The following is a 26,562-nucleotide window of genomic DNA, read 5'->3' on the forward strand; positions in this document are numbered from 1 at the left end:
TCGCCCAATCGTCACGACCATCAGGGAACTTACGCGCGTCACTGTTTTCTCGCGAGACGTGAAACTAACAACTCGCGGGAAGAGGCGGAAATGCGAATGGAAGCGCCTCCGCTTCTTATCTGACGCTTTTTCCGTCAGAGCTTTGGAGCGGTCGGGATTCCGCTCTTGTCGGGGTTCCACGCCGCGAGCCGAGATGCTCAAGTCCAAAACATTCTTAAAGAAGACCCGCGCGGGCGGCGTGGTGAAGATCGTGCGCGAGCACTACCTGCGGGATGACATCGGCTGCGGCACGCCGGCTTGCTCGGCCTGTGGCGCGGCGCACGCGGGCCCGGCCTTGGAGCTGCAGCCCCGGGACCAGGCGAGCAGCCTCTGCCCATGGCCGCACTACCTCCTGCCGGACACCAATGTGCTGCTGCACCAGGTGCGTGGATGCCGGGCCGCGTGGTGACGAGGGGGCGTGGCGGGAAGGGAGGCGGGTCTCGGGATGGAGAGGCGAGTTCTTTGGCCACCCTCGCTTCCAGCTATCCAGGCCGGGGTACCTTTCCCTAACTTTGCTTCATTTACTTGTAGCTTTCGGTTCTTGGAGTCGTACTTTTAGACACGTTAATTTTCTAACCCCTGGTGTCTCTTCTACTTTAGATTATAAGTGCCTGGAAGCCGGGGACCTGGGCTTCTGTGGTCTCCAGATTGCGACCCCCAGGCAGCTTGTAAGTGCCTACGAACAAAGACTGTGTGGGCCAGCATAATTTATTTATTAATAGCTTTGATATTGCAAACTTTGGCGGTCCGTTTACGGGTGCTTTCTCGTCTCGTGCCTACAGGGCCGAGCGGTTTTTGTCGCTTTTGACATTTTGGCCTAACCGAGAGAGAGAGTCAGTGTTTTAAACTGTGACAAGAATTTAGGCTTGACGGAGACAAGCTATAACTGAACTCGGGGAAAACTAACAGCTTTGCTTTTGTTTTTAAGATTGATGTTCTTGAGGACCCTGCTATCAGGAACGTAATTGTGCTTCAGACAGTCCTGCAGGAAGTGAGAAACCGGAGTGCCCCCATATATAAGCGAATCAGGGATGTGACGAATAACCAGGAGAAGCATTTCTATACGTTCACTAACGAGCACCATAAGTAAGTATCACAAAACCATAGGGTTACCTAGATTTAAAATCAAATTTCCGGAGAGTAACTGATCAAAGACAGTAGCTTCCTGTGCTGTCTGGTTGTCACCTAGCTGTGTGGAAGACAGTGCTACCTAGGCCTCAGCTAAGGTCAGTGTCAGCGAGGTCACATGCTAAACCGGGATCTAGTGGCTTTAATAGTCCTTTGACTTCTGAAATACTCCCTTTAAGTTGTGTATATTGAGTTGAATGATAGATTGTTTGGAGATAAGAATCATCTAGGCTATGTGAGTAATGGATATAGGATTAAAAATGTAGAAATTTGTAAAAAGAAAAAAAAACATAAAAAATACAAATTTACGATTAGTAAGCTTTAAAATTTAAGTTAATGTCGTACATCTGATTTGTTGAAATTGGATATCTAAAAATAGTTTTAATATTCAGGTTCATGACCTTTGAACTCAATGTGTACTCTCAGAACATACAGACTGCCTATTATAAATAATATATAATGTGTATCTATGATACTTAAGGTCACTTTTCAACTTTGACATTATTAACATTTTGAACTGAGTAGTATTTTATTGTATGAAAATATTTTATACATTGTAGGTGCTTAGCAAGTGCACAAATAGCATTCACCTATTAGTTCCAAGTTTAATGAACCAGAATGTTTCTAGATCTTGTCATGTGTATCCCTTTCTTACATTTTGGAACTAATGTAGGAACTCAGTGCGCACTCACACTCACTCACTCTCTCTCTCTCTCACACACACACACACACAGACACACCCCCTAGAGACAGGGGTTGGGGGAGAGCGACAGATAGACAGACAGAGAGCTAGCATGTGGGCCTCTGGGCTGTTTGTTCATTATACCTCCTTAAACTCCAGAAATAACGTTATCAGTTGGTTTCTAGGACCAGAACACCAGGATTGTATTGAACATGTTCAGATTCCTAACAAGGTTTTTATTTCAAGTGCTTTGAATAGATTTTTAGCAATATAGGGACTAAATGGAAGACTTTTAGGACACAAAACAAATCTTACTTAGATTTTATTACTTAAATCCATTATGTTGAACCAACTTTAAATTTTATGACCATATCATTTATTGATAAGCTTGGGTTTATCAGATTTGTAAACAGTGGACAATTCACCAGAATAGTTATGAATGTGGCCAACACATTTGTAGAGGCACAGATATGTTGCAGTGTCAACAGGTGGAATACCTGTGAGAGCACTAGTAGGTAGTTAATAGGAGGGACTAAAGCCATGTTAAAAATAGTGGCTTTGAAGAACAGACCTAAAGATGCATGTAAGTGCACTTTTATGTTTGTTGGTTCTGCAAGCCTTTGGTGTGGATTTAGAGTTAATCATGGATGATATACATGGATTATCTATTGATGAACCATTGAATCACAAGATCATGAACATTCTAGTCCACAATACAAACCTTAGTGATTGCTGTTATTCCATGGTTTGTTGAGTGAAGTTTTATTATATAGTCTCCAAAGTTCTGTTAATTGTTCCCACCCTATAATTAACACCCCAGTTTAAAGAATAAATTCAGGGCTTCATATTTTCTTTCCATGAAATGAAACTTTGACCCTCTGTATTTCCCCTTAATAACACAAATTTCTTCTCAAGAAAATTGTCTTGAAAACTTGAGAAGGATCTCAAGAGAATTGTTCTCTGGAACATGAGCATGTAAATTCAAGTAAAACATGTACACCACTAACATTTCCCATTAGTGACTGGTGAACATTTATGTCGCAGAAGGTTTTACACTACTGGCTAACTTTTATTTTGTGTTTTCAATCTTTTTACATTTAGAGAAACCTACATAGAGCAAGAACAGGGGGAGAATGCCAATGACAGAAATGACAGAGCCATTCGAGTAGCAGCAAAGTGGTACAATGAACATCTAAAGATGTCAGCAGAAAATCAGCTACAAGTTATCCTTATAACAAACGACAAGAAGAACAAAGAAAAGGCTGCAGAAGAAGGAATACCAGCTTTCACATGTAGGTCTGAATGTAGATGCTTTTGTGTGTGTTTGCATTAGGTTCAGGCCAAATGTTCACATGACCCCCGATTTCATTGTCCCTGTGATTTCATGTGCTCTTTTTACATTTGAAACAAATGGTTTTTGACTTTTAATGTGAGTGATTTTTTTGCCTACCTATATGTAGAAATCAGAAGCAGGTGTTGGAAACCCTGGACCTGGAGTGAGGAATAGCTGTGAGCTGCCATGAGGGTGCTGGAAACTGAAAACATCCTCTGCAAAGGGTTTTGACTGCTGAGCAGTCAGTCTTTGTACATTTCAATTTCTCAGTGAGCTAATAAGTAAGCAGGTTGTAGATAGTGTCTGTTAGGTTTTTCCTCATTATTTGCAGTTGACATAGTAAAAATTCTTATGTGCTGGACCCATTGCTCTGTTTCAGTCATGATCACATAGTTTTTGTTTTGTTTATTAAAATGGCAGGCGTACTTTCAAAACAAGATCATCCAGGTTTTCTCATGCCCAGATAAAATGCCTAGGCACTCGAATTTAAAAATAGTAACTTATTTTTCAGGTGAAGAATATGTAAAGAGCCTGACTGCTAACCCTGAACTTATAGATCGTCTTGCTTGTTTGTCTGATGAGATGGTATGTTTCAGTATGTTCTGTTTTGAAAAGATGAAAATATAGAAGTAGCCAACTTGGGATATTAGGTTATATATAGTTACCATATTTAAAATTTAGAACATGCCAGTAAACTAGAATAGGAACAGAGTTAGGTTATAAACAAGATAATTGTGATTTGCTAGTTGAACTGTCATTGCTGAATTAATTGACTTCTTAAAATTGCACTTGACACATAGCATCCATGTGTGTTGAATTAAAAACAAATGAATTCATGGTTCATTTGTGAATAATTTAGTAGTTTGATAAAGAGTGGCCAACCATGCATACAACATTGAAGCCTGAAAGAGGGGGAAGGCAGTCATAAGGAAATACTTAATATTACAGGGCGGGTCTTATTATGGGAAGCTAGGATTCATTCTGTTGGTCTGTAAGTTTTCAGTTTTAGTAATGACCTAAGTAAAGGTCTACTATGAAGTGAGACAATAGGATTGAGCTCTCTACGTTAAATGTCAGGCTAACAGAAATAAAGAGTATATAAGAGTAAGTTGGAGAGCAGAGAGCTGTGATCAAAAAGGCAATTTATTCATAAGACTGTTCTAATGGCAGCATAAGACACCATACTGTATCAGTGCAAAGATTGGAGGCTGAGAGAGAAGTACAGAGCTATATAACAGAGAGTTTGAGAAAGACCACAGGAGAAATCAAACTGATTTACACACACACACACACTTAGTAATAACTATACCATTATTAGAGAGGTGAATGAAATATAATCGGAAGCATTCATAAAATTCTCGTCTTATTGTTTGGCCTGTAGCTATGGTAAATATAGATGACTATTGATCATAAGAACTCACAGACAAAAACTATGCAGACCCAGTTAATCAAACCCAAACCCAAAGTCTCAGTGAACTTCTGTGCACTTTTTTTTGTTTTGGTTTTTGACACAAGGTTTATCTCTGTGGCCATGGCTGTCCTGGAAGTTGCTCTGTAGGTCAGGCTGGCCTCAAAATCGAAGAGAAGATCCTACTGCCTCTGCCTCCTGAGTACTGAGATTGAAGCCATGTGCCAGCACCATTCTTACAAATACATTTTGAAGCATTTATCTACCACTACCAAAAAAATAAATAAACATGACTCAAGTGACAGGAGTGTTTCTTACCTGATTACAGTGACAGCTGTTGTTACAGAAGTAGTTATCTATCTAATAGGACATGATACATGTATCTTTAAACAGTTTTTCTTCTGTCCTGTTTGTCTTTAACTAACTACTTTACAAAACTAAAAGAATGCTCTCTTTTCTAAGCTATAAGCCAGACTGGCCTTTTGGAATATATATTTTGGCGTACTCTAATAACTAGTTACTAGTTGCATGTAGCTGATTAAATGTAATTTAAATATAAAATCCATTATGCACATTTCAACAGTTCAAGAGAATTTGTGCTTAATGACGACCGTGTTGAACATTAGTAAAAAGATACCACTTTCTTTACAGTAATTTTAGATAGCAATAGTCTGGAAAACTGTGCTCTGTTTAAATTCAATTGTATATGTTATAATGTGGATTTTTAAGTTGTATGATACTTGTAGAAACAGTGTCTTATATAAACAGACTTGATTTGCTTATTTCATAGAATGAAATAGAAAGTGGGAAAATAATATTTTCAGAGCATCTTCCTTTAAGCAAGCTCCAACAAGGCATAAAATCTGGTTCATACCTTCAAGGAACATTCAGAGCTAGCAGGGAAAATTACTTAGAAGCTACAGTGTGGATTCATGGAGACAAAGAAGATGAAAAAGAGGTAAGTATGTAAATAAATGCCTTTTGAAATTTTTAAAAAATTATATTGTTGTGTATAACTGTGAGCATTTCTACCCTGTCTCTTTGTTCCCAGAAATAGCAGCTCTGAGAGTAATTATTTATTAATAAATTCCTATGCCATAACCTTTTCTTATTCTCCGATGACCTTGTAACTTATCCTATTTAGATTATTCTACGGCTTCCACATGGTTAGTTACCTCTCCTCAGGTTTATGAGACTGTTTTCTCCAGAGTCGGGTGAATCTCCCACGTGTCCCACTCTGTCCCAAAATCCTCTTTCTCTGTTTTGTAACTTCCATTTCCCTATTTCCTGCTAAGCTACTAGACCAACAGCATTATTGACATGTGACAGATACATCTGTATATTGCACAAGAGAGTCTCTACATCTCCTCTTGTAGTTCAATGAAAGGCCTTTTCTTTACAGTAATAAACTGTATGCAATAATGAACCATATACAATAATAACAATTATGAAAACTGTCAGATGAGTTTGTATTCCCAATGCTAGTCCACTTGTATTTGATAACTTTTGAAGAAAGATCTAAAACAGTCCTAAACAATTGAAGCTTAATTATGAGACTAGCTAGTCTTCAACCCTGTCAGAGCCCTGTGAAGGAATAAATGTTACCTGAGTACAGGAAGTACAGGCAGTCAGCTTCCAAAACTGTAGAAATAATAGAGAAAGCTGGCTGCCTGGCTTGGTCCCTGAATTTTTCTGTAACGTTGGAGCATCGATCGTGAGCCTTCTGGCCCAGAATATCTGATGGCCTTTTTGTGAAGCGGGAATAGAAAGGACTGTGTACCCTGCCTTGGCAAAGCTCAGCAGTTGACTTCCCTGTTCTCATTGGTCCAGTTTGGACAGTGTTCTGTCAGCATTGAAGCATGGACAGTTTGTATCTATAGTATATCTGAATTGCCTGTTTCTAACTATTTACTATCTGTTCAACTTCGAAAACATCTTACTATAATTAACTAGAATAGTATCTAATATGACCATGAGTTTGTCTAACTACTAACTTGCATTTCTTACTTAATCCTTAGCAGTTTGTAATAGCAGATTTCAAAAGGACTAGAACTTAACATTACAGTTATAAGAGTTACATAGGAACAATATCTAAAGCAAGAATTGGAGCCTGTACATAGTGTGTTGTAATAAGATGTAATCTTTTTTTTTTCTTTTTTTCTTTTTTTCGGAGCTGGGGACCGAACCCAGGGCCTTGCACTTGCTAGGCAAGCGCTCTACCACTGAGCTAAATCCCCAGCTCCAACAAAATGTAATCTTAATTTTGTATCATTGTACAAAATGTATACCAAATGTAAAAATACTTGGCTGGTTGCTGTTCTTTGGCCTAAGAATAGATTCAATAATCTACCCTTTTATCCTGTATACCCCCCTTTTTTCTTTTCATCCCTTCTATCCCTCTTCCCCTTACCATTAGCTAAAGAAGGACAGAGGAAAGAAAAGAGAGAAATCCCTGAGTCTAACCTCTCCTCTCTTGTTTTCTTCCTGCCCGTGACATAACCCACATGCCCGTAAACAGCAAACATCTGTCATTCATCCCACCTTTTGTGAATGGGATGTCGCTCTCTTAAAATTACTTCTTGCTGATTTGGGGCATTGTTTTCCTTTTGGGAGCCCCTCCAAAAAATTGGTACATTGGTCAGTCTTAAAAAAACTAGCTGTAGCATTTGATGTCCACTCTCTGATGTCCAGACAACAACAGTCGTAGTGATGTTGGGCCAACTGAGTCAACAGCTTTCATTGAAGCTGTTCTGGATGCAGAAGGTTGAGGGAACAGTATTGAGGCAGTCTGAGGTAGGATCAGGCAGGATGCTGGAGTAAATATCCCTCAGCGTCTCAGCATCCCTGAGAGTGAATCTTGTCAGGGCTACCTTGACTTCGTTAGTGTAAACATAAACAAGTAATACACGTTTCTGTAATAACATATGCGTGGACTGTGCAATGTGCACAATTCAGTTAACGAAGACTCCTGGCTCTCTGTTTGAGATGGTAAGGCTCTACCTATATACGTTAGTTTGGATTGTATAACCAACTCGTAATAGAATTTTTATCCATGCCATTTAAAAGGATGGGATGTTAAGTCTTGAGAATTCTGTAGCCAGATTTATTGACCATGCATAGCTGAAGTTCTAGTTGGAAACAGTTTCATCTCTCAGCCAGTTTCAGAGCTGTGCCACGTGAAGGATCAGCATGTACTTTACCTGTTTTCTTCTTCTTGATTTCGTTTTTTGTCTGTCATCAGGACCTTCAGGGGTTCTTCCTGCCAAATCTTATTTTATCAATTTGAATGGAATCAACAGTGTTTTCTCTCCTGTTGAAACAAAGGCAAAATCTCCTCCCCAATGCAACTGTGGTATATACTTGTGTATCACTTGTATATGTTTATGTTGACACCAACTCATTTCCTGATTTGCATTCTGAGGTTATCACATATTTATACTGATCTAATTCAGTCCTTTCAAAATCTAGTGCTTTTTGGCAACTGTGCTATCTGTCTCATTAATATTTAAAAACTTTAAAGTCAATAAAGCATTATTGAATTCATCTTTGGGAGATTCCATGTCCCCCTTCTGTTTTATGAGCTTGTCTCCAAAGTCCTGTTAGATCTCCACAGTGATTTCACCTGTGGGATTGTACAATATATCCATAACATTTCTTATGTCACAATGTCTAAAAGAATGTTGTATTATAATGTTAACCTGTGCTTGAGCATCTCTTTCCGAAGAGCAGGTCACAGGAATTGAACTAGTCCAAGCCAAGATTTACTACTGAGCCATCTTATGGCCCCTCTGTAAATTCTTTAGACACTAAAATACCTTGAACTGATTAAAATTTTTGTTTGAGAATTTAAGTTTGCTCCACATTTTATTTTATGTTTTGATCTTTTTTATTTTTTTATTTTTTTATTTTTTCGGAGCTGAGAACTGAACCCAGGGCCTTGCGCTTACTAGGCAAGTGCTCTACCACTGAGCTAAATCCCCAACCCCCATGTTTTGATCTTTTAAAAACAGGGTTTCTCTGTGCAGACCTGGCTGTCCTGGAGCTCCCCTTGTAGACCAGGCTGGCTTTGAACTCATAAAAATTTGTCTGCCTCTGCCTTCCTAATGCTGGGATAAAGATATCCGTTACTGTTGCCTGGCTTTCACTTTTATTTTTAGTTCATGTGTGTACATGTGGGTGTAGAGAACAGAGGACAGCCTCAGTTGATAGCCTTAGAAGTGTGGCCTCTTTCCTTTTGACTTAGAGGTTACCAGTTAGGCGGGACTGTTTGTCCAGTTAGCTCCAGAGATGCTGCTGTCTCTACCTACTTAGGACTGAATGGCAGGCGGGGACCACCATACCCAGAATTGTATGTGGTCTGTGGGCTTAAATTCAGATCTGCATGCTTGCAGGTAACACATTATGACACAGCCACTTTTCAGGCTTACCTGCTGTTTCTATTGGTCAGAAAGGAATAATCACTCGTATAGTAATGACTTTTCATGAGACCAATTGTTTCAGAAGTTTCTATTAACTCACTTTTAAATAGAACCATCAAATATCATAAACCGAGATATTTCTGTTTTATTTATCTACTTTCAAGAAATACTATTAGCACAACAAAAAGAGTGCTTCAGAAACATATGATCGCAGGTAGCAACCAGCCTTCTACTATTGATCAAGTTTGTCAAACTTTGGAGCATTTCAGCTAGTCTTCAGCCCAATCTCTGAAAGTTGTGTTTTCATTTTTACCAACCAAGATGCTCAGATTTAATAGTTTGGTCTTCTCAACTGTTTATAGCCATTGTTTATGGTGGAGTCATAAGCAAAACCCATATACTTCCTGAACTGTTTTTCTCAGTAAAATTTAAAAATTAACATTATGTAATGAAGAGTAGTATTTTTAATTTTGGAATGGCTAATGTGTATATATGATGTAGAGTGTGAATTGGGAGTATGGAGAAATAAAGGACATCTTGGGGTTGGGGATTTAGCTCAGTGGTAGAGCGCTTGCCTAGGAAGAGCAAGGCCCTGGGTTCGGTCCCCAGCTCTGGGAAAAAAAAAAAAAATAAATAAATAAATAAAGGACATCTTTCAGAAGTCATTTCTCTCCTTCCACCATGGGCTCAGAGATGAAATTCAGATCAGCGAAGTTTGTTTAGCATTCACATTTATACAGCAAGCCCAACTCAGATAATTATTTTAAAATAGAAGGAAAAAACGTAGAGAAAGAGATATTATATACAATAGTTAGACTATAGCCTTCTATTAGATAACTTTTATTATTTTCATTAAATCTATATGTCAACGCATGCCATTTATTGTTTTACACAGATACTTATACAAGGACTTAAACATCTAAACAGAGCTATTCATGAAGATATTGTGGCTGTGGAACTATTGCCCAAGAGTCAGTGGGTGGCACCATCTTCTGTGGTTTTACATGATGAAGGTCAAAATGAAGATGATGTGGAGAAAGATGAGGAGAGAGAACTCCTGGTATGAGAGAAAACAAGTCTTGGTTTTGTCTTATATTGTTTAGCATGCCATTTTTAAATATGTATTGAATAGAACCACTGTTCTGGATTTTTTAAAGTTTTATTCATTTTTATATGTATGGGTATTTGCCTGCATATGTATCTGCAACATGTGTGTGCATTGCCTGCAGAAGCCAGAAAAGACCATCAGGTCTCCTAGAATTGGAATTACTGACATTTGTGAGCAGCCAATACCCTTAACTACTGAGCCATCTCTCCCAAGCTCTGTACTTTTAATTTTATTACAAGTTATGTACATAGTTGATTTCTGTTCTAACTACAAAAACTTTTGCTCTTTTAATGACATTTTACTAAAGTGAGTTTGAGTATTTAAAACTCTGAATCAAATGGAAGTCTGTTACATTATGCATATGATCCGAATTAATAATAAGTAATAGAAATGTAGAATTTTCTGAACATTTTTTGCAAATATATTTCTGGATCTTTGTATTTAGACATGCCTAATTATCCTGTTTCTACTAATATATTTATTGGGAAGAATGAGTTATTTCTTGTGTGTTGTTAAGTCTTCCATTGGTTGAGGATAGCACAGATGTAGCCTGTGTAGCTGTTGCTTTCATTAGTTCCAGTCAGTTTCCTGAAGTCTGACTCTAACATTATTCTTGCAAATACAAGCTGCGGGAATTGTTAGAGGTCTGATATTATAGGGGCTATTTTTACTGGTTAACATTTTTTATTTGACTTTTTAACTTGAGATAAGATAGAACTGATAAAGATATATTTAGTTTGTAATGGATTACATATAACATAACATTCTCCATAATAACTACATAGTTAACTATTAACTACATATATCTATTGGTGTAAAGTGGTACTAAATCTTAGTCATAATTTCTAGACAGTGTTTTGTTAGTCAATCCTCCCATTGAATTTGAAAGCACTGAGTTCTGGCCCATTCATTCAGCTATGAACATCTTGACGCCAATTATGAAGGGCTGTATTATCATGGAACAGTTAGCATTGTTCAGTCGGTATGCTTGTGTCTAGAACTTTGGAGCATAAAGGTTCTGAATTTCATGTCATCATTTGCTACCTGAATGTATTAGTGTCGATATGCATGTCCTAATTTGGAAGAAAAATGACTTCATTTTACATAGAAGAAATATAACTGAAGATTTTTATTTTTATATTTCAGCTTAAGACTGCTGTAAGTGAAAAAATGTTGAGGCCTACAGGTAGAGTTGTGGGGATAATAAAGAGGAATTGGAGACCGTACTGTGGCATGCTTTCCAAGTCTGATATTAAGGAGGTAAGTAAAGCACTTGCTATCGTTATCGAAAAATGATAATCACTGACTTTGCCCCTTTTCCAGATCTGGTGTGAATGTAAATTGGTTTTCCTAAGCTAGGGATGTAACTCGATGGCACAGTGTTTGTATAGCATTGCTAGGAACTATGATTGATCCCAGGACCGTAATTTTTTTTTTTTTAATTTTCTCTAGTCAAGAAGACATCTCTTTACACCTGCTGATAAGAGAATTCCACGAATTCGGATAGAAACCAGACAGGCTTCTGCATTAGAAGGACGGAGAATTATTGTCGCTATTGATGGTTGGCCCAGAAATTCTAGATATCCAAATGTAAACTTAAAATACTAATTTTATTGTGTATTTAATTAAAAATCTTGTAACTAATATTATTGATTTTTAGTGATAATATGGTACTTAAACATACATAAATATTTCATGATTACCTAGTCGTAGCATAGATAAATTTTATCTAATTTCAGTATAAGTCATGTGGCTACTTTTACTCAAATTGGCAAAAAACCTTTACTGATAAACTTTATGGAAGATAATGTGGGTCAAATAAATTTTAATCAAATTTTGAAGCTATTGCTTTTAAAGTGTAGTTTACATTGAATGTTAACAGGAACTAAATGTATGCATTATGCTCTAAGAATCAGGCCCTTTTGTTATTTTCACTTAAGATTTTTGATTTACTAAAGGGCTTTTTGCTTGCTTGTTTGTTTTTATGTGTATAGCATTGTGCCTTCACATATGTCTGTCTGTGTACCACAGTATATGCCTGGCGTTCAGGGGCTGTCAGCCCTGGAGTGCAGTAACAGATCATTGTGAGCCATCACATGGGTGCTGGGGCGGGAACCTGGGACCTCTGCAAGAGCAATCGTGTTCTTAACTACTCCACCCCCAAAGGGTTGTTCTTAATGTGTTGTTAGGGAAACTGTAGAAACACTGAGGTGATACATAAGGGATGGAAGATTCAGTACAATAAAGTAGGGATTCGTTAAAGTGTGCCTTTCTGATACTACCTTTTGATTTCAGGGACACTTTGTAAAAAATTTAGGTGATGTTGGAGAGAAAGAGACGGAAACGGAAGTTTTGCTGCTTGAGCATGACGTTCCTCATCAGCCCTTTTCCCAGGCTGTTCTTAGCTTCCTGCCAAAGATGCCCTGGAGCATTACTGAGAAGGTTAGTTAAAGTAATTCCTAGGGACTTTACAGATTGTGTTATTTTACCCTAGAGTTTCTGTGTCTTTGTTGTTTGTATTGATGACTGAACCTAGAGCCTGTGTGCAAGTTAGTCAAGCACTCTGACACTGGAGTAAAGCCTTAGCCCTGGTTTACATTTTTGGTTTTTATTTTCAGTTGGGTTTTACTAAGTTACCCAGTCTGCCCTAGATCTTTGTCTTGCCTTACACTCCTGAGCATCTAGGAACCAGACCATGATGTAGTTTAATTTCCATATATGTTTTGAAATAATGTAGAAACCATGCCTCCTTCACATTTAGTTAATCACAACATTGTTAGTGTTTACTGTTCTAAAGGTAGTGGAACATTGGAGAATGGAGCCTAAAAATGAGGCAGACTAAAGACTTATGCAAAAGCCACTTTATTCAGAGCATCAGACAACTTACACTCTGAGGGTTAAATACGGGCAAACGAGTAAGGTATGCAGTTAAGTGGATGAGCCACATGTGTCAAAAACATGTTTTTCCAAAGAGGCATATAAGCGAATAACAGTACCAGCTGTGGTGAGTAATCTAAACTCACTCCTATCTTCTACAACTGGGAGGAGCATCGAAGCACTGGCCAAGAACAGTTTTCGTGTTTCTAAAGAAAGGAGGCCACCAAGCTCTTGTTTTCCTGGAGTTTTCTCATCAGCTCTCAGAATTCTCAGATAACTCCTCTTTTAGGTGTTACACAAATCATTTGCTTTTATCACTCCAGGCTGTGGAATTAGTAGTGTAGAACAAGTTTGTCTGTAACATGGAAAGCTAACATGTTTATGGATTCCTAGAGAGCTGTGTTGCTACTGTATTCCTCCAGGTTGTCTGTTGTTGCTTTTCTTTGTAACATGGTATTTTCTAGGACATGAAAAACCGAGAAGATCTGAGACATCTGTGTGTTTGCAGTGTGGATCCTCCAGGATGTACTGACATAGATGATGCCCTGCACTGCAGAGAACTCAGTAATGGAAACTTGGAGGTATCAATATTGTCTCGATGCTCTTGGCTAATGTGATTCAGTTCTAGAGTTCATTGTTTTTTGATCCAGGACAGACTATAAAAGTATAGCTGTAAAAACCAATAGTTATATAGTCAGAGTTGAATTAGTAGCCATGACCAGTCCATTTTCAGTTTAGCTGCATTTCTTCTGATCTAAATCCCATTGTAAGTTACTATTAATTATACAGAGTGACATCTTTTCATTTTATCTCTTTAAGGTTGGTGTTCATATTGCGGATGTTAGCCATTTTATCAGGCCAGGAAATGCATTGGATCAAGAATCAGCAAGAAGAGGAACAACTGTTTATCTTTGTGAAAAGGTAAATGTATTAACTTTCAAATCTTATAATGATCACTTTGCATTTTGTATTGGTTTGATGGACGTGGGGTCCTGATGTATATAGGTCAGAGTGGCCTCAAACTTTTGATTTTCCAGGAACTTTTGGTCTCATGAGCAATCACAGTCTAAAATAAATACATGATATATTTATCTAAAAGAAATGCATGGGCGAAGGTGTCTTAAGTCACAGAGAATATTGCATTTCATGGCCTGAAGCAGTGGCTCAGTTGGTAAAGTGCCTGCCACCCAAGCCTGAGTTCAGTTCCCGACAGCCAAATAGAAGCTGGACCACATCTGTAATCCTAGCACTGCTGGGTAGAAACAGGTGAATCCCGGAAAGTCAGTGACCAGCAGAGAAATTGGTGAAGTCCAGGTTCAGTGAGACTCTGTCTCAAAAAAAATTCATCGGAATGTGATCAAGGAATGCCTGATGCTAACCTCAGGCCTCTGCATACATGAACTTGTCCATATGCCACACTCAAACACAAAACAGAAACTGTAATTTGCTATCTAGTGATACAAACAACAGTTAAATGCAGCTGACTCAAGTTATATTACGCATGATTGTGGGGGTTGGGTGGCACTGAGGAGCTGTCCCAGAAGTTAAAAGTTAAAAGCACTGGCTGCTTTTCCAGATGACTTGGGATCAATTCCTACCATGCACATGATGGCTTATAACAGTCTGTACCTCCATTTCCAGGGGATCCAGTGGTCCTCCTTAGGTGACAGGCAAACACATGTTGTGTTTGTGCATATATATATATATATATCATGTATATATACATAAAATTAAAAATCCTTTATTGTTTCCATGAATTTATATAGACTGGATGATGAGATGGGAAGAGGGGAAGGGTAATCTTTTATAAACTCATGTTCAAAGTATAGTGTAAAGCTCAAACGTTTATTTTTTTCCTTGTAAACACTGTAGTTTTGGTTTAGCAGTAGGAAAATCTCAGTAAGGGTTTGTGAGTTACCAGGTACCAACTTATAAGGACCAGAAATTTCAGATTTTGACAGGACAAGTAGGGGACTGAAACCTCAATCCACTGGCACGAATGTCACTCTTACTGCCTTCTGTGACAATTTTGTGTCTTTTCCTACAGCTGTATCATATTCTTAATTCTCTAGTCAAACTGAGCAGAACAGACGCTGTCCCTTCCTGCTGTACTAACGCTGCTTGCAGGTGGAAGTTAACTGACTGAGTAACTGAGGCTGGGTGTCTTCTCTTGCAGAGGATTGACATGGTCCCAGAGCTGCTCAGCTCCAACCTCTGTTCCCTAAGATCCAACGTGGACAGGTACTTCTGCATTGTTTTTGATAAGAGTGACATGTTAATTATATTAATTGATTTCCATAAACCAATACCATCTCTTTTTCTCTGAAGGTTGGCATTTTCCTGTATTTGGGAATTGAATCATAATGCTGAAATATTAAAAACGAGATTTACCAAAAGTGTCATTAATTCAAAGGTTAGTGTTATGATTCATTTTTGACATTTCACATTTTTTGTGCTCTTAAAAATTTCTTAGATACTTTTGAAAAGGTTAGATTCTATAAAATTAAAATTTCCAGTGTTAATAGTAGTTCCTAGTCTGTTTCAGAATTTAAAATTTGCCTAATTATTGATGTTATCCAGACGTTACTTTATGTAGTAATTGTCCTAAATTTAGGAACTTAGAACCTATACACCTCAACTAAACGGTTTTTATGCTGTAACTCATTAATCATAGTAATTGAGATTATTGTAGTTAAAAATATTAGTGTTTGAAAACTTAGCATGTGCATCATGGATACCATAAATTATAGTTAGATTCCAATAGAACTAACCTGAAATTATATTCAACAGAATAGAGGGAGATTTTTCTTATTTCGTACCTCTCCCTATATTCTCTTACAGATGCCATCCTCTGGTGTTAAATAGTTCTCCAATGTATGCCAGATGCTTTTCTTGTAATGATGTTTTCAGACAGTTTTTTAGTTCTAAGTTAGTATCACTATTAATGACCAAATAATGATGTGGGAATGATTTTGACCTTTAGAGATACACATTTTTAGAGTATTTTGAGGCAGTAATCTTCTGAACAATAATTTTGTTGTTTTATTGAGACAGAGTTTGGATGTCTGTAGCTAACTCTTATCTGCCTGCTCCTCCCTCCCTCCCGAGTACTGGGATTAAAGGCATGTGTTACCTCCACCCTGGTGACATAGTTAGTTTTAACAAATTTATATGGATTAAAATTATGAATATGTTAAACCTTTTTCTGTAAAAAGAATTATTAATCCTTAGTAGATAAAGGTACTCTGAGAAACTTGACTCAGCCTGTAATAAGTTACTCCCTTATGTGGTTTGTGGTTTTTAATTATAAAGCTACTTTTATCTTTAATGTCTTTCCACCTGGACAGAAACAGGAGCAGAGGCAGCTATTTCCATATTTGGATTATCTATTACTAGAGATTGCTTTGAATTTTTATCATTTTTACTCTATTTTGGGTAGTGTCCTTTAAAACACTTGTAGACTCTTCCTATTTGCCAGAGAGTAGGGGAGTAATAATCCTTTGGAAAGGATTTTAGGGGATAGTCAGAACCTGCCTTGTGTTTTATTCTAAACCTAAAATGTACCTAAAAATATACTGGTTTAAATAAGGAAGGATTAAGAAAACTGCCATTTTCCTTTATTTTAATGGGAATTGCTCAGGTTACATGATTGCTTGAGTGAAGTAAACTAGAAGTTGTAGGTGTAAATCTAAGTATTGCTGTAGATCTCTCTTGTTACTTATTTTGGGCTTCCTGAAAGCGTGGATATTTGTATAGTGGAAATATGAGATAAAATAATAGGCAAGGTAGGATTTCCAGGACTCACTTCCATTGTGGCATACATCTCTGCAATCCCAGTGTGCTCCTGTAAGGACTTAGAAGGCAGAGACCGGAACCACCACTGGACCAGCTCTCCTGGCTTACCAAGCAGTGAACAAGAGAGACCCTGTCTCAAACCAGGAAAGGGGAGAAACATTACCTCTGACCACCATGTGTGCATGGTGGCATGTATGGCCTAGTACTAACATGAATACACAAGCATGCACACACAAACTATGGGTCAAAGAGTAAAAGTGTTTTGTCTGTCATGAGAATTCTATTAACCTACGGTTTCTCTCTTAGGCTTCTCTTACATATGCTGAAGCACAGATGAGAATTGATTCAGCCGCTATGAACGATGACATTACCACTAGTCTCCGTGGACTGAATAAACTAGCTAAAATTCTAAAAAGGGGAAGGATCGAGAAGGGGTATGTTCTAAAAATACCGTTAATACATCTTTAATTGGTCACAGTGCTGAGATAGCATTTGCTGTCTTTAGTGTATTTTGTTAGAACAGTGGTTAATCAGCTGGTAGACTAGACTTACCAGATCTTTATCATGGCCGTTTGCCTTACTGTAACAGGCAGGAGTGGCAGCTCAAACTTGTTGGAAAGAAGGCAGATAAAAGGAGCTGTAATTAGGTTTGCCACCACCAGTTACGAAAAAATGGTTTTGCTGGTGATTCAGATGCTGCCTCTGGACTAGTCCTACAGAGTGCCAACATGAATTCCTGAATATTAATTAGCAAGTGAGCATTTTTACATACTCCTAGCCACAGATTATGCTAAGTAAGCAACCATGTGTGGCCAGTGACTACCATATTTGAATAACTAAATATGAAATGAATAACTCTTTACTGATTAGGTTTTTGCATGCAGACAGTTTTTAGCCAGAGTGAAGATACTGTGTAAGCAAGCTTGTCACTTAAGTATAAGGCTAACATACTCTCCATGATTCTCCAACCTTATTAAAATTATTTCCAGCCTAGTGACACATGCCTTTAATCCATGCACTCAGGAGGCAGAGGCAAGTGATGTCTGATTTCTGTCTAGGCCAGCTGCTCTATAGAACTAGTCCCACTCTACCCAAAGCTAAAAGCGAGCCCGTCTCACAAAACTGAAAGAGCAAAACCAGAAACCAGGCACTTGACGAAAGTAGCAGCACATCTGAAGACACCTTAGTGTGTGACCTTGTGACCTTTGCGAAGGAGAAGGTAGCCACAAAGATCCACACATAAATAACCCTTAGCACAGTATATTCTCAGACCTACAGCTCTACCTGGAATAGCCATCGGTCCCTGCGATGTTTCAGTGGTGGTTGTTTCAGAAGTCTCCGTGTGGTTCCTTGTATGTCTTCTCTGACTAGCCTGTGTAAGCTGCTCTGGTCCTCTCCAACACTGCCCGTCACAGTACTTTGTTTGCCATAGAAAGGGAATTATTGGCAGTTTGCCTGTTTTTAGCTGCTTTAAAAACAAAAGTAGTTGCTTTGGAAGGAAGCTTCCATCAATCCCTGCAGAACATAGCTGGAAGCCAGCTGGTACAAGCCCCCTTCTCCCAGAAAAAGGGAGGAAGAGGCAGGAGGATGCTTTGGCGATTTGAATACCTTTTCGAATCCCTGTGCAATTCGGAGATGGTGTCTTGTATTTAGTGGGTCGTCAAAGCCAAAGGGGTCTTTCAGTTTATATCAAAAAACAAAGAAAAACTCGCTGAACTTTGTGGGAAAATAAAAGGCAACCAGAAATCCATGACTTACCAGAAGATAGCCAAAGCCCTAAGGAATTATGCCAGAACTGGGGAGATCACAAAAATCTGGAGAAAGCTGACCTACCAGTTCAGCGAAGCTGTTCTCCAAAGCCTTGCTCCATCTCACCTCCTGGGGAAAGACCTCTTCTTCTTACAATATGACCAGCCTGATCAGGGGTATCTCATTTAAACCATTGGAATGCAAATTATTACGCTCCTGCCAGTTACCAGAGCTGACCCCAGCTTCTTGCCTTGCCAGTGTCAGAAAGCCCAAGCTTTAGAATTTTTTCCCAAAACAAATAACTTCTCCATTTTCTGATTCCATACCAATAAGGCAAAAACAGAGAGAGAACATAAACACACATGGACTTTGCTTGTCTGGATAACCTTTTAGGTAGTGTTTACATATTGGTGTTGAAGGGAACCTAGATGTTTCAGAAGGGTGCTTACAATTCCTGCACATACTTTCTATTTGTGATCAGTAGGCTCTGTGTGCATGGATCAGGTATCCAAGAACATCCTGAAGCCAGAATGTCTCTTCAGAAAAATGCGGGGAGACGCGCACAGTACCACTTGGTAATTTTAAATAGTTGAATTTGAAGCAACTGAAAAAAAAGTGGTTGCATATTTATTGTAGCTTAATAAAAACGTGAGTTATGCTTTATATTAAAATCAAGCATGAAACTTTGTAGATGGTCATAAAATCTTCCTAAGAAAAACTCTTATATACTTCTATACTCGTTTTCTGTTTTAAAGGAGTTACTTGTAGAATCTTTTCTTTGCCCTTGGCTCCCCTGACTAATTTCTTTCATTTTTACTCAGGGCTTTGACACTATCTTCTCCAGAAATTCGATTTCACATGGACAGTGAAACTCACGACCCAATTGATCTGCAGACCAAGGAGCTGAGGTATTGGACTGTTTACAGATAGATATTAAATATTACATTTAAACGTAATGTCTACTGTAGATACTAAGATTTATGCCTAAAACAGTTGTTACAGTTACAATAGCTATGAAGTAAATATGATCTTACTTTTTAGCTTTTCTCATATAAAGTTAAGATAGGATAGTAGAAAGAGTTCAGATTTGCCTTGATTTACTTTAAGGACTTGAGTCATAATAGTCATATAAAAGATTTCAGTGGTTAATTTCTTAAGTATGTAATAGAGTATACAGAGATGCGAAGGGACCGTAGCTTTGCATCTGAAGGGATTGCTTAAGTTGCAGCTTTTTTTGAGAGAACCTATGGGTATTTCCCAGCATGCACACTCCCACACACACACTCACATGCACATAATTAAAAAAATAAGTCTTAAGAAAATGTAAAGTTTTTGAAGCTAAATTCTTAACTTTTTTTTCCATGTAAGAGAGGTTTATTGTGGGGGAAGTGTGGTGAGGAAGGGCAAAGGGGCGACAGAGAGGAAGGGAGAAAAGAGCAAAAAGCTAAATTCTTAACTTAAAGACGTTGAAGTCAGTCATTGGGTCTTCCTCTATAGAAGGCTTCCTAATAGTTTAAAAGTTAATATAATTTAGAAATATTGTCAAGGAATGGTTTATTTTAATAATTAAAATATGATTGAAAATTAATCCTGTGTTTTCAGTGATTCTACAGAAAGGAAACATAGATATACTTTGCAGATCATTTATTAAACTAGCTTAGAACTTATAATAAAGTTGCATCAAATTGTTTTAAGAATTAAAAAGTTAAGCTGAATTGAAGTTTTGATGCTACCGTTAAAAATGATCTTTATGAAGAGAATGTTGCACATCTGTCTCTTAGAGATCAGTTGTGTCTGTTGTCTGCTAGTGTATTTATACATGCATTTACAATAGAATGCCCACCAGAGAGAAGCATCCAAATTAGCTATTGAAAATATATTATTGATTTATTAGTAAAAATTGGGGGAGTTGAGATAATATGTATGAACTACCTTTTAGTTCTCCCAGGAAAGTTTATTTTCATAGTTCTTTTTCTGTAAGAGGAAGTAAAGATGTTGGCTTTGTATTTATGCTAATAAAGTTAGTAGAGCTTCCACTTTTCCTTTGAGTATAGTTTGAAAAGATCCTAGCATAGGGTTTTTTCAGGAGAGACAGAGTTAATAGACTGTTAGTACAGAAGCTGAGACATTAAAGAACCATAAGGCATTAATAATATAGGTGTTACATGTTAATGTTTTTACATTGGAAGTGTTTCCATTATCACTAGAAACGTTAGTTTGTGAGTACATGTGATAACTATCTCAGCTTCTCTTTCCTTACTTAATGATGTTCCTGACTGACAGAGAAACAAATTCCATGGTGGAAGAATTTATGTTACTCGCTAATATTTCTGTTGCAAAAAAAATTCATGAAGAGTTTTCTGAACATGCTTTGCTTCGAAAACATCCAGCCCCACCTCCCTCCAATTATGACGTTCTTGTTAAGGCCGCTAAGTCCAAGGTAAAGATTGAAAAGTAAGATGTATTTGTATTGTAGTCTGTACATTACACTGAAAAAATTAATATTCGTGTTTTAATAAAACTTCAATTGCTGTAAAATAAACTAGTTATTTTTTTATATTAATAAATGTGACTTGAGGTAAGGCCATCTCTTCCTACATACACATTGACACCAGCTACATCTTAAATCCTCTCTGTCCATGAGGAGTACCAGTCCTCCTGAAGCCAAGTGTTTTAAACTAAGCTGTTTAACGTAGCTCAGACAAGCGTGCGCTTCCATCTCTTTACCATGGTGTCCTAGCTAGTTTTCTGTTAACTTGACTCAAGCGAGATCATCTTAGAAGTCAGACCCTCAGTTGAGAGAATGCTTCCATACGATGAGCCTGTCGGCAAGACTTAAGGGCATTTTTTAAGCTCATTTGTCTGACCACTAGACATCCTTCCTCCCTTTCTCTTTCCTTACTCTGATCATATTTAGACTTGGCATGACCTAGCTTACTTTGGTTCTCCTCAAATCTTATATAGGCCCTTTTCTCCTATTGCAAGCGTGTAACAAGAGCATTGTCTCCCTGGACATTACTTGAATAGTATATGAGTCTCCGGGTTTATAGTGCCCTTAGCACACCTATCCATCAATACTGCCCAGGCTCCCAGCTCCACTGGTTACTGTATATTAGGGGATTTTCTGATTCTCTTATTTTTCTTACTAAGACATGGGTGAAAAGGGGGGTGGGGGGAGGCAGTGTCTTTCCCTGTAAGCTGCAATACAGCAGCTGAGCGTGATGGACACAGCACGGTGTCACTGGCCCAGCTCGATACTTGTCCTCTCTTGTACTTACAGTGAGGGAAAGTATGTAAAGAAGAAGCCAGATGTACTGAAACTGTGCGGGGCTACTTTACCCCCCCCCCCAAGCAAGCATAAATTGGGGTATGAGAAAGAAATGGCAGTCCTCCTCTCCCTTGGAACTTTTCCAAAGTCTTGATACTTTCACATGCATTCAAGGTTTTTTGAAGCTTTAATATTGCACAAAATAATCATCATCTATAAAGTTATTTTTAGTGCCCCTAGTTATCCAACAAAATGTATGAGTTCATACTATCTGTACACAAACACTGTGTATTTGGTCTACTCTTACTTTAAAGATAGGACGTTAATTCTGGCTGTGGATGCTAGTGTTGTATCCCTTTAATCCCAGTACGTGGGAGACAGGCAGGCTGACCACTTTGGGTTCCAGCCATCCAAAGCTACGTAGTGTGACCAAGTCTCTAAGAGAAAAGAGAGGGACAGTGGGGAGGAGGCAAAGAGGGAGGATACTACTGATTTTGAATTGTTTCATTTGGTGCTTCTCTTCCTTTAATTGACAGAATTTGGAAATTCGGACTGATACAGCCAAATCTTTGGCTGACTCTTTGGACCGAGCTGAATGTCCTGATTTCCCATACCTGAATACTCTGTTAAGGATATTGGCCACTCGCTGTATGATGCAAGCTGTCTACTTCTGTTCTGGGATGGATAGTGACTTTCATCACTATGGCTTAGCCTCCCCAATATACACACATTTCACTTCTCCTATCAGAAGGTATTGTTTTTTTTTTTACAAATGTAAAACAGATTTTTTTAAAGGTTAATTTTTAAATAAAAATTTAAAACTAATTTGCCATCATTATTTCATCTTCAGTATGTAGATATGAGGTATAATTGTCATTATTCCATCTTCTGTATGTAGATATGCAGACATAATTGTTCATCGGCTATTAGCTGTGGCGATTGGGGCTGATTGTACTTATCCAGAGTTGACGGACAAACACAAGCTTTCAGATATATGTAAAAACCTCAATTTCCGGCATAAAATGGCTCAGTATGCCCAGCGTGCGTCAGTAGCTTTTCATACACAGGTATTTGTCCTTTGTCTGTGGTGCTAGGGTGGGAGATTTTGTTCATTTTGTATTGAATTTCAAAATAAGACTTCTAACAAGATTGTATGTTATTTTACAGTTGTTTTTCAAAAGCAAAGGAATAGTAAGCGAAGAAGCCTATATTCTCTTTGTAAGAAAAAATGCAATTGTAGTGTTAATTCCAAAGTATGGCTTAGAAGGTACAGTTTTTTTTGAAGAAAAAGATAAACCAAAGCCACGCCTTACTTATGATGATGAGGTAAGGCATTGCTGATCCTTCTCAGTCTTTGGAAGAAAGGCATATTTGCTTACCAGTTTGCAAACCATAGCTATAAATTGTTAAAACTTCTGTATTTATATTCCAAGTCTCAAAATACATGCCAGAAACTCCACATTTCATCAGCTTAACTTTGGTATCACTCACAAATGCCATCCCAGTAACTCTTCCTTCATGCAAATGCCATTCTTTTCTATTGCATGAACACCTGTGTCGCTCAGGGATTTTTTTTTTTTTTTCAGTTTACTCGTAGTATGTTATCTCACACATCTTCCACTTCATTAACTTACTAGAATTAAATTTCTTAAGAGAATAAAGGGTATGCTCTGTTCCTTTACCACAAACAGCTGACTCACTGAGATGAATGAATGCACTATCAGGACCACCTTAGTGACAAGCTGAAGTGTGCAAAGAAATAGACAGCATTCGAGACCATTAGCTTAACCAGATTGTCAGTGGAATACTAGGTGCTTGCTTATATGGATACAATATATCTTGATTATATCCCCTTATCTTCTCCCCTCCAGCTCTCTCTAGAACCTGTCTCATTTCGTTTCCATCTTCATGTCCTTTTAAATTGGGGAGTAGTTAATATTTTACATTTAAATTGCTGTGGAATGTATATCAGAAATAGAATTGATATTCAAGTTTAAGAAAAGATTTTCTATTTTTTTTTCAAGATACCTTCACTCAGAATAGAAGGTACAGTGTTCCATGTGTTTGATAAAGTTAAAGTGAAAATCACATTAGATTCATCAAATCTTCAACACCAGAAAATCCGCATGGCCCTTGTAGAACCACAGGTAAGATCAGATTTAACGGCATGGAAAAATTAACATATATTTTGTGAGTGATCTAGTTGTCAAGTTATGTTAAGATCCTGGGTATTCCAAGTATTTGCACAGCAACCCTACTTTCTTTTTTTTTTATTATTATTATTATTAACTTGAGTATTTCTTATATACATTTAGAAAGTGTTATTCCCTTTCCGGTTTCAGGCAAACATCCCCTCCCCTCCCCTTCCTTATGGGTGTTCCCTCCCAACCCTCCCCCCTTGCCTCCCCAACAGTCTAGTTCACTGGGGTTCAGTCTTAGCAGGACCCAGGGCTTCCCTTCCACTGGTGCTCTTACTAGGATATTCATTGCTACCTATGAGGTCAGAGTCCAGGGTCAGTCTTTAGCAACCCTACTTTCTATTTAACCTGCTCCATTGGATTCCAGGCATCAGATCCCAGAGGGCCTCAGTGCTAACATCTAAGACTCTTCAGTTCTCCTGCTTATTCCTTACTCTAGTTTTAGAATAGACAAGTATAGGTGCTTCATCTAAAGGGCTGCGTCTGTTCATTTTGTTTTTTGGTTGGTTGTTTTTGGTGGGTTGTTTGGTTTGTTTGGTTTGGTTTGGTTTTTTTGAGGCAGGGTTTCTCTCTGTATAGCCCTGGCTGTCCAGGAACTTGCTATGCATCTTTAACTCAGATCCAACTGACTGTTTCCCAAGTGCTGGGGTAAAGGTGTGTGCTTCCAAGATCCTGGTTTTAAGCTTTTGGCTTTTGATGCTTGTTCTCTGCTGCATCATAAATCCATTAGGGAGAATTGGACATGAGGAAGAGCTGTTACATTATAAACACACTGCCCAAATTGAAGTTTCTCAGTTGTCTTACTATGTAGACAAGGCTAGTCTTAAACTAGCACGGCAGTGATCTTCCCGTGCGTTCTCCCTAAGTGCTGAGATTGCAGTGTGTGCCTCCGCGCACTGGAAAGCTCCTGAGACCCTGACTGACTTCTGAACCTCGGTTGCTTTGGGTGCATAATTAGAGATGGTGCACCTTCTAACACCATCTCCTCCCCTTGAAAGTCTGTTTAACGTGCAAGTGGTAAAGGGGAGAGGTGAGGTAAAAGTTATTTCTTATCTGATGCTTCTAATCCAGTGATTTTTTTTTTCCTGTTTACACTTTTTTAGATACCAGGAATAAATATGCCTCCTGATGTTTCAGACATGGATCTTAATGGACCAGGGGGAAAGAAGAGGAAACTTGAAAAGTAGCTACATAAAGCAGAAAACTCAAAGACTGGCTACTTTGACAACAGCAACAAAATTGAAAGCATACTTACAAGCTCTGTGTGATAGCTACTTTTAAATACATTTCAATAATTTTAAGAAATTTGCATTTTTGGGTTGCTGACTGAACCTATCTTATTATATTGCTTCTGCAACAACAAAAATTATGCAGAAAAATTCATTTGAGTATCCATCACTTAAATGATGACAGTAACAACTCAGAGATCTATGACGATCATTTAAATGGAGTACTCATCTTCTCGTTGAAGAGCGGATTAATATTATCTAAGTACTTTCATATAGAAAACAACCTATCAATTCCTCAGGAAAATAACATTTTAGAAGCAAAGAACAAGCCTTTCTAAATCTTAAGCTGTCAGTGTTTGGCATTTAATCTTTTTGCCATTTTAATTTGCCTACTTACATTGTGTTCATATATTTTGAAAAGACTCCTGTACTTTACCAGTGGTCCTCAAACAGTTGTGAATGTTTCAGGATTATAGGAAAACAAGAACTGGAGTATCTTGATCTGATTTGGAACACTGATTTTTGTTAGTAACAGGTGTTAAGTTCAATCATTGTCCCTAATCTTTGTTGCCAATATTTCTCCCAAACAAGGCATTACAGAGAAAGAAGGTGGTACTTTAAATGTCTGCTTACTTACAAAAAATAGTGTCTTATGAATTGTAACTATATCCACTTACACAGGCGAGGAGGGATTGTAGTAAAGACATATTAAAAGGAACAAATGAAGTCTCTTGGTGTGCCAGAGTGCACCTGTCTTGCAAATCCCAGATTAATGTTACATTGGTATTTAGGAATATTTTAACATTCAACTTTGCTTACTCCATTTCCAATCAGGTAGACTAGTTCTATACAGCAGAAACGGATTGACAAATACCCAGGTATATGTGGACATTTAGTTATAGGTTTTACACAAAGGAATTTGGTATTGTGGACACCCCCTCCCCCCAGCTTTCTGTTACTTGGGGAAAAAAATCTATATGTTAAAGCATCTTAAGGATCTTGATATGTCTAAAGGAAGACAGTGTTTGGTCAGAATAAAATGGATCAGTGACTGAGACTAGAGCAGGAGGCTGCAAACCTGTTAGTAAAGGCCACAGCATTTCACAGACTGTTGGCTGAACTCTAGCCATAGCATAACTCAGCTGTAACTGTAGTTTATAAACATCTAGACAATGTGTAAACAAGTATGTATGTGTTCTTGAAAAAAAATCATTTATCCAAGGAAACGAACTTCAATTTTATGTATAACATTGTTTTTGCTATTGAGTTGGGCATACAGCATACAGCTTAGTGGTGTAACTATTGCCTAGTATGTAGTAGCTTTTTACCA

At 38.0% G+C, this 26,562-nt stretch overlaps 2 protein-coding genes and 1 pseudogene across 3 annotated transcripts in view; 2 read left to right on the forward strand and 1 right to left on the reverse strand.

The window, feature by feature from the left end:
• Pibf1 (progesterone immunomodulatory binding factor 1) overlaps positions 1-123 on the reverse strand; it is a 167,746-nt gene extending 167,623 nt beyond the window's left edge. The window contains exon 1 of the mRNA XM_032917804.1: positions 34-123. The gene's annotated coding sequence lies outside the window, so the exon portion shown is untranslated. The remainder of the gene's footprint in view (positions 1-33) is intronic.
• Positions 114-26,458, forward strand: Dis3 (DIS3 homolog, exosome endoribonuclease and 3'-5' exoribonuclease). Of its 2 annotated transcripts, none has more exons than XM_032917808.1 (21): positions 114-421; positions 968-1,125; positions 2,951-3,141; positions 3,694-3,767; positions 5,381-5,548; positions 9,904-10,068; positions 11,263-11,376; positions 11,569-11,706; positions 12,412-12,558; positions 13,458-13,574; positions 13,813-13,914; positions 15,170-15,234; positions 15,322-15,406; positions 17,095-17,222; positions 19,359-19,445; positions 20,821-20,977; positions 22,342-22,556; positions 22,704-22,872; positions 22,973-23,131; positions 23,830-23,952; positions 25,107-26,458. In XM_032917808.1, the coding sequence occupies exons 1-21, from the start codon at positions 194-196 to the stop codon at positions 25,188-25,190; spliced, it is 2,874 nt and encodes a 957-aa protein (XP_032773699.1). In that variant the 5' UTR covers positions 114-193; the 3' UTR covers positions 25,191-26,458. The 2 variants fall into 2 exon arrangements, with proteins under 2 accessions (XP_032773699.1, XP_032773701.1); XM_032917810.1 differs by lacking the exon at positions 968-1,125 and adding an exon at positions 640-707 and having other exon boundaries at positions 171-421.
• On the forward strand, positions 17,576-19,386 carry LOC116913840 (annotated as a pseudogene).
• Positions 26,459-26,562: the final 104 nt, after the last annotated feature.

Source organism: Rattus rattus, chromosome 12, assembly GCF_011064425.1.
Source record: "Rattus rattus isolate New Zealand chromosome 12, Rrattus_CSIRO_v1, whole genome shotgun sequence".
Classification (NCBI taxonomy): domain Eukaryota; kingdom Metazoa; phylum Chordata; class Mammalia; order Rodentia; family Muridae; genus Rattus; species Rattus rattus.

Coding starts and splice junctions, on each gene's coding strand:
- Dis3 (XM_032917808.1), top strand. CDS start 194: ATGCTCAAGTCCAAAACATTCTTAAAGAAGACCCGCGCGGGCGGCGTG. Junction 5,549..9,903: donor ACAAAGAAGATGAAAAAGAG/GTAAGTATGTAA, acceptor TGTTTTACACAG/ATACTTATACAAGGACTTAA. Junction 22,873..22,972: donor CAGTAGCTTTTCATACACAG/GTATTTGTCCTT, acceptor GTTATTTTACAG/TTGTTTTTCAAAAGCAAAGG.